Genomic DNA, 8,891 nt, shown 5'->3' with positions numbered 1-8,891 from the left:
AAAAAGAGATCATCAAAAAGCGTGACCAATGCCATTTCTGTCCCATATCCAGGCCTGAATCCTGACTGGTAGGGGTCTAAATAATCTGTTTCATCCAGAAACCTCTGGAGCTGCCATGCAACCACCTTCTCAACAACCTTCCCCAAAAAGGGAAGATTGGAGACAGGTCGGAAATTATCCAGCAGGGTGGAATCCAGCAATGGCTTCTTGAGAAGAGGGCAGACCACAGCCTCCTTAAATTGCTAGGTGGGACTATCCCCTCCTATAAGGAAGCATTAATCTCTGTCAGAGTCCACCTGCCTGTCATCTTCCAGGAAGCTTTCACAATCCAGGAGGGACATGGATCTAAGACACAGGTGCTTGCGCGCATACTCCATAGGGTCCTGTCCACGTTCTCAGGAGCAGCAGGGTTAAACTGTTCCCAGATAACAGGGCAAGAACCTGCTTCAGAGGGCTCCACTGGACCAGCAATCACGCCAGCATCTAACTGGGAATGAAGTCGAGCGGTTTTGTCTTCCAGAAAATCTGCAAATACCTCAGTGCACCCCTTCAGGTGGACTTCAGTTTCTTCCTTCTCCAGAAGAAGATGGCTCTCCTTAAAGAGGGCCGCTGGTCGATTATCTGCAGATGCAATTAGTATGAAGAAGTATTTACACTTCGCCTCACAAATCATGTGGCAGACCTTAATAGCAGCTCTTACCCATGTTCAAGCAATTGTCATTGTCAAACAACTTCAAATTGTTTGATTTTCTTCCATAGTTCACTCTAAAACAAGCACTCTAAAAGAAGTTAGCTTCATTTCATAAGTGCCTCCTTAACCCATTTCTTCAGTTTGCCCCAAATTAAATGTATATGCCAGATGGTCATTATTTATTTACACATTTACATTTTTTCTGTCTACTATAATCTTGGAAACTGGTAATTTTTCCATTGTGGATATTGAGCTTTATTTAAGACATGTTTTAGTGGGAAAAGACTGTTTATAAACTATTCAAAACAATGTATCAGATATGAAGGCCATTCAGCTGCTATATTTCCATTTAGTGTTTGGAAGATTGTGGGGATGTTAGAAAAATTTTCTTTTAAAAAAAATACTAATCTCTCCCTCAACAATTTTGAGTCCTTAATGGTACATTGACTCTGTAACATATGTCCTTTTTCAGTTACAAATAGTATCTAATAAATGAAGTTGATGTTTAACAGAAAAGTACAATGAAACATAATTGATACAGTGGAAAAAGGAAAATACTAAATTCTTCTACATGTCCAGAATTAAAGAAAAATATATATTTATTTTGAAATAATTCTTCATTGAAATACTGGTTTTATACACTATTGCAAAGTGCTATTTGCATAATTGTGTGTTTTTAAAATTAGGTATACTTGATTTAGTTCACACTATTTGCTAAAGTATACAGCAGTTCCAGAAGGCTTCTTGTATTGTCTCTGCTGCATTAGGAAAATGAGAGGTGAGATCTAATCTAGATAACTTTATCCATCCTGAATTAACTCTCCTCCCCCAAACATGCTAGAATTGAATATAGTGCATGAACCTGCATCAAAGACTGCCTTGTCAATGGGGAGGGCAGAACTTTGTATCTCCCTCTACACCTGAAGTGGTAAAAGAGAAAGTAAAGAAGACCAGTACATCTGTTCCTAAACCAATGTTTCCCAAGCCTACCTTCTGATACCAAATATTATTGCTATTGGTTGGAGAATGTGATAATGGTGGTTCTGTTCACTGATATATTTTTCTTTGCTTTGCTCATGCAAGTGCTTATTGTAGTCCATTCCAAAGAACACAAATTATTCTTTGTTTGTCCAGTCATATGAAGCTGGTTACCTGAACAGCACTATATATTTGCATCTGCTGTGCTGTCGATTTCATTAAAAAAAAAAAAAAGATAGGAGAACTTCACAGTGTACATAATTCCTTTTTTTTTGGTATGTTCCCCCTGGGAAAGTGTAGTTAAGGCATGTATGACTAAAAGTGAGATTTAATTTCTGCACTGAAACAGCACACATTAGAACTTTTAAAATTAAGACGGTTAAGCAATTGCTCTTCCATCTGAAATGACATAGGAAGGGAATATACTCTGCAAGAAAAAAAAGAAAACGGACTGTATTTCATGTGGTGTATTCATCGTTAAATATTATGCTGCTTTCAGGCATTGGGCTCTGGACAAATAAAGCAATAAATCTCTATTGGGCACAGGCTATTCTACTTAGTTCAGGTGATTGTGGGCAATGAATTTCTTGTCTGTTCAGCACTGGGTGTGTCCTGATTTCCTTGCATGTTAAGCTGCATTTCATTATTCACTCTGCCAATACATTTCATAGATGTAAAAATGTTTGTCTCTTGATGTTGGTTAAAGAATCAAATAAAATATGTATCCCCTCAGCTCTTTCATCGGTTTCATATCCTGTAACAATCAAATGGCTCTAAATCCTGGCTTATTAATAATAGGCAACACAAAGCTATTGCTTAATTCCTTTATGCTTGCCTTATGTCAGGAAAGCCTGAGCAAAACAAGAAACTTGCAGCACTGGTTTGTTTAGTGTATGCCCATATCTGAATTCCTGGTTCACTGGTTTCCTAATAAACCAGAATTTGATGACATTATTTGTTCTTTGCTTTTAGTTCCTGGTTTGTTGGATAATAGCATATTGGAAACGCCAGATTGGATAAAGTAGTAAGCCAACTAGCCATGGAGTTTTGCACTGGTAGAAAAGCCAGCTTAGCAGGAAACAAGCAAGAACAATTAGATTCTGTTCATTCAAATTCTTGTTAAATCTTAAGCCAGAATTCTATCTTTCTTCTCAGTGTTATATGCAAGAATCTGAATATTTATTTTTGTAAAAAAAAAACTTCCTTAGACATTTTAATATGTCACTTCTTAAAACACTGATAAATGTTATTTGCCAAGTTGAAAGAACAACATGTCATCGTTCCTGTCATTTTGGTAGAACACAGTGGCTTGTTTTTGTGGCCTAGCTGAAGTAATTGTATATAGTGCAGGAGAAATCACTCAGTTCAGAATATCCATCTGAGTCACTAAACCCTAATGTCACTTAATTAAGTACAGATAGTCCTCGACTTATAACCACAATTGAGCCCCAAATTTTTGTTGCTAAGCGAGACAAATGAATTTTGCCCCATTTTACGACCTTTCTTGCCACAGTTGTTAAGTGAATCTCTGCAGTTGTTAAGTTAATAATACTGTTGTTAAGTGAATCTGGCTTCCCCGTTGCTTCTCAGAAGGTCGCAAAAGGTGATCACATGACTCCAGGACACTGCAATGGTCAAAAATATGAATCAGTTACCAAGCACCTGAATTTTGATCACATGACCAAGGGGATGCTACAATGGTCGCAAAGTGTGAAAAACAGACATAAGCCACTTTTTTTTACTGCCATTGTAACTTCAAATGGTCACTAAATGAACCATTGTAAGTCGAGGACTATCTGTTCTATAGGATTTTCAATGTTGGGACATGTACACAACAAAACAATATTTCTCTTTAATATCATATTAGATGATAGCTATCATTACATTATGTGGGCTGTGACTTACATATAAATTGTATGAAAAAGGATTTAATTTTCTCTGTTTGGAATTTTTCTATATTCAGATTCTGATATTGTAACATGTGTAATTATAAGCACCTTTGTGCAGTATGCCTTCCTATATGTATCTTTTCCCCAGCTTAAAAGAGCAATATTTCTTTATCCTGTGATTATTTTGATTGCTCTTTATAGACTTTTTTCATTTCTTGAGTTATGGAGATGCTGCTTCTATATTATTTCTATGTGCATCCTTTTGCACAATGTGCCTTATGGATTTATCCTAAGCATCTTCTTCTTTTTTAGGAATAGAATGAGAGCATGCTAGGTAGGCATATCCAGCATGGATAGTTTTGTATCCTTTTTTTTCTTTCTAAAATGGATTATCTGTGTACCGTGTGGTATTCTTGGTAGTTGCCCAAGAAATTGAATACATGAGGATTCTGGCATTATTCTCAATTTCTTCTTCAGTTCATCTTTAGAAAAAAAAACTATGCTTTATATAGCAGCTGTAGGCCGATGGATATTTTTGTTAAAGTGTCCACCATAATCCCAATAGCCTTGTCCTGCTAAATCAACTTCCAATTAGAACAGGGGTGTCAAACTGGTGGCCCATAGGCCAGATGTGTCACATGCAGGCCATGCTCACCCCAGCTCCACAAAGGCAAAAAACGTCACGATATGTCACAATATGTCACGTGACACGATTGAGTTTGACACCTGTGAATTAGAACATTTAAAAAGTTGGGACTTTTTTTCAGCATCTTTTCCTTAAAAAGCAAACAGTCCCCCATAAAAACTTTAAACTTGCCTTCAAATTTATAGTATTCAAAATTGTCATTTTCTGATGATGGCCTTTACCTTGAAGTGAAAGAATTACAAGGGTGTCATCTTCACGTTATGGATTGAACATTACTTCTTCATTGAATACATGTACTGTATTCATCCAAATGGTGTAAACTTGGGTTTTGCTGCTTTAATTTTATTTATTTTTGTATCCAAATTACAAGGAACTGTACATTTGCAGCAATGATATTAAGGAATATTGATATAGAAAATAATCATCTATAATGTTACATTGTATCTTTTAATGTGCTACCATTAGAATTTATTATTGGCTTGATGTTGGTTGGTGTTGTTTGATTAATTTATATACCTCGTATGGTTGGTGTTGTTTGATTAATTTATATACCTCGTATGTATATCATTGAACAAATGGAAGCTATTTTGAAATTAAGCATTCCTTTAAAATTGTTGGCTCTCAATGTTTCCTTGTTAAATTCCTTTATTAAAACATGGTTGGATATACATGCATTTCTTAATTTGGAAATAAAACTATTTTCACTACCTAAGTAGCATAGAGTATAAGAACATTGTAGCGGATGGTTGAAAATAATCTGAGATAATTTAAAGAAAAGAGCACACGTGTCAAGGACTCACATCTTCTGTCTTCTATATAAATAAAAATGTAAATGTTCGTTTGTTCAAAATCTTAAATCTCCAAAAGTTCTTCACTGATTGCTTTGAAATTTTGACACAACGTTGCATTCGAATATGCGCGTGTTTTTATATACCTACTATTATATAGATGTCACAACTGTGACAGGTAAAAACATGCTTTTTTTTTGAAATCACCATCAACAAAGCTCAGGGCCAATCTTTAGAATTGTGCGGTTTAGATCTAGACACGGATTGCTTATCACATGGACAATTATATGTTGCGTGTTCTAGAGTCAGCAAACCAGACAATCTCTATATCTGCACAGACAATGGAACAACAAAAAATATTGTATACCCACAAGCATTGTGAAATTAAACATATTACAAACGTGCGCTTTCTCTTTTCTTTCTTTTCCATTTAACCAGACTGAGCCACAGCAACGCGTGGCCGGGTACAGCTATAATGAATAGAACTAGAGTAGGATCTGGACAGAAACAGCAATATTATGGGTATTTTAAACATAATATATATTTGACATAATACTACATTTTCTTAGAAACAGCATGAGAGAGTGACACCTACTGACTAGCAAATATGAATAAAAATACTGAGCTAAATGAACTTTTTCTGCTGATCTCCTGAATTGTGGCATATGGAACAAGTGCATCATTTAACAAGAAAACTTGTGAATGAATGTATTATATGTTAACAGAAGGAGTAGAAGAATCATGGAACAATGTTAGTGGAATAGGAATTATAGTTCTTAATTCATATTTTAATTTAACTGATGAAACTATGTATGTGTCCATGTGCTCCATAATTCTAAACCAGCAGAGATCCTAGCTCTGATCCTCATAATTTCAGTCTACATTTTATTTAACACAGATGCATATCGCTGAGAGAGCAAGGGAAGGAATAAATGCAAGCAAATGAAGCTACTGTATATGCTGCACAGGAAAGAGAAGGGCTTAGTACTCTGTTTTTTAAAAAAGACATGGAGTGAAATTGCTTGGAAAAAGGAACAAACTAAATTCAGATTATTATTATTATTATTATTTACACAATTTATATGCCGCCCTTCTCCCCATGGGACTCAGGGCGGCTCACAGCATATTAAAACATCGTACAAAAAAAATTTTCCCCTGCTAAAAACCAATTAAAACCCAAATATTGGTAGCTGTGGCTCTTTAAAATCGTTTAAAAATTGTCCCTATTTAAAACTCACCCTAGGTCAGGCCCGCTTGTTGAAAAAGCCATGCCTCCTTGCTATTTGTTATATGTATCAAATGAAATATTTGACTTGCTAGTATACATGTCCTACAAGTATTTCTGCAATTCCATGCACAGGACCATTTCAGGAGATGTCAAGATAGTGGGTGTGATCATGCAATCAAAATTTCTAGGCAAGGCTTTGATGTGTGCCAATTTGATTCTTTTTATACACCCGTTTGTTTATTTATTGGATTTCAAAGCTACCTGACTTAAAAAATAAAAAAAAAGAAAGTGTTGGATTGGCTCATTTCTTATTTGTTTTACACAAGAGGGATGAGGAAAACTGCAGAGTATCAGTGATGTACCTAACTTAAAGAATTATAGTTAAGTGGGTCACTAATAATAAACATCCAAATTATTTCTTTTTTAATAAGTCAAGGATCAAAATTATACTACATATACTATTTTTAGGAACTCTTATTTGTTCTGACGTACAATATACAATTTCAGAATTTAGAAATCTTCCTTCACTAAAAGTCAGGTGAATCTGATAGTATTTATATTTCCAAAATCTGTAGTAATTGGTTTAAATAAGTCTAAAAGGTGAGTCACAAATCTTTCCGTAAAAAAAGACATCAAAACACAACATTTTACCTAACGAAGAACACGGGATAACATAGAGTAAGTTTACACCAAACCCGTGTAAATACCCTCTTTTTCTATCTAGGTTATTATTTTCACCTTTTAAAATAATAACTTTGTCTTAAATAAACACGAAAGAATATTTTTATTTTTACTCAGTATACTTTTTGACTTAACATCATTGTCTGCTCTTTATTCTATAGGTGACTGCTGAGCTGTGAATTATGGCTCCCTTTTTACGAATATCATTCAACTCTTTTGAGCTAGGACCAATCCAGAATCAGGGAGACCAACTACAGCCTTTCTGTGCAATAAAAATGAAAGAGGCTTTGACTACAGGTAAAATAAAATGATTTTGACTGTTTTTAAGTGGATCTCTTCTGAAATAGTCTGAGAAAACTATAGTTCAATCCTGTGCATAATTACTTAAAAGTAACTGTCTCTGAGTTATTAGGAAGATATTATTTAAATTTCAAATACAGCTGGTGGGTCAAAACTAATAAGACACTTCTAATATAAGAGCTGGATTTCTTTTAGCAGTATTCAGGTTAGAGGCATGGGTTGGAACTTGTTCTGTTATTTTAAATCAGAAGCTGGTTTGTTTATTTGTTTATATTTAAGCCGTTTTATTTATTTATTTGTCAAATTTAGAAACTGCCCATGTCCCTCAGAGTAAAAATGCCATTTTCGCTATTATTTGGAACAACAATAATAATTTTGTATTATCTGAATTAATAAACTTCATTTACCTTTCATCAAAAAAATCATACCTTATCTTAAGTGTTATCCAGCAAGTAAAACAAGTTGGCATTTTATTCTTTATGGAAAAGAGACAATTATGTGCGGAGGAATGTAGCACCCACCCACCTACCCGCAAAAATTAATTGGTTTCTTTGTTTATTTGTATATGTTGCCCATTTGCCAAGTGACTCTGGGCAGCCAACAAGGGCTAACTCATAACTTAGCCCAGCTGTGTATTGTTACCAAAGGTAATCTAATTTCTTTTTACCCCTATGTTTTATGCATCAACCTTCCTCTTAAAAGCCCAGAGCATTAGAAAAAACAAATCCAGTTTATGATTGCCATTTATTTTCATTACTCATTAAATTGAAAGGGAAACCAAACTGCTATTAAGCTGCTTTATGACTTATCTAATTTCCCATGCAGGTGAGAAAAGAAAGTTGCTATTTGCAATGACTTGCTGAGACATCTTGAAAAAAATCTTTTTGATGTCTCCCATCAAAATTCTCCCTACCAGCCAAAGAAGTCAGGGAAGCAAAGAGTAGGATCACACACTGTATGAAGGCATAATTTGGCTTGTTTGATTTTGATTTAGGATGAACCCGCCTCAATCTTTAACCATTTTAGGATTTTTAACATTCAGGATTATTAATGTATAGCATGTACTCCAACAAAATGGCCACCATGGTCAACTAGCCCAAATATAAAATGGCCATTTAACAGAAGGTATCATGATGTTTCTCTAGCCATCCAGGATGTTCTTTACCATTTCACTGTTGTTGTCTTATTTTCTGGCCAAGATTCCAAACAAAGTGGAATCTTTTTTTAAAATGAGCTTTTTTTTTAATTTTTGAAGCATGCCTTTCAGACTTACGAAGAATTTCAAGTCATGGCCAGAAATGCATATTATGCTAGAGGGTGGTTTCTTCTCATCTTTTCTTGAGGTTCTCAGGTGGCTTCTCACTCTTATTTTAAAATTAATGTTAATTATTTTTTTAAAACAAAAAATTAAAGGCTGGTTTTTAGGGCCAGTGTTTGGTAGACAACTGAGGTGCTGTCTGTAGGTATACTGGCAACCCTACCAACTATATTGATTATGTAAGGTTTATTTATTTATTCTGTGTATAACTCCAAGAAGATCTGAAGTATCTGCAGAGAGTAAGGAAGATGAGCTTGATAGAAATACACAGGAGCAGGGATGACAATCAGCAACCCAGGATCCCATTGCTGAAGTTCATTTTTCTTCCCATGATTTTCTTGTCAAATCAGCCTGAATATTGTCAGTTTGGAA

At 35.0% G+C, this 8,891-nt stretch overlaps 1 protein-coding gene across 1 annotated transcript in view; it reads left to right on the top strand.

Annotated features, from left to right (window-relative positions):
• Positions 1-8,891, top strand: part of PRKCD (protein kinase C delta) — a 64,745-nt gene that overhangs the window by 23,910 nt on the left and 31,944 nt on the right. The window contains exon 2 of the mRNA XM_015822339.1: positions 7,063-7,198. Coding sequence (XP_015677825.1) covers positions 7,084-7,198 — 115 coding nt within the window. The 5' untranslated portion in view covers positions 7,063-7,083. The remainder of the gene's footprint in view (positions 1-7,062; positions 7,199-8,891) is intronic.

The sequence above is a fragment of the Protobothrops mucrosquamatus genome, unplaced genomic scaffold, assembly GCF_001527695.2.
Source record: "Protobothrops mucrosquamatus isolate PMUCROS unplaced genomic scaffold, P.Mucros_1.0 scaffold1526, whole genome shotgun sequence".
Taxonomy (NCBI): Eukaryota; Metazoa; Chordata; class Lepidosauria; order Squamata; family Viperidae; genus Protobothrops; species Protobothrops mucrosquamatus.
The sequence above is the reverse complement of the archived record's forward strand: the minus strand, read 5'-3'. Positions and strand labels throughout refer to the sequence as shown.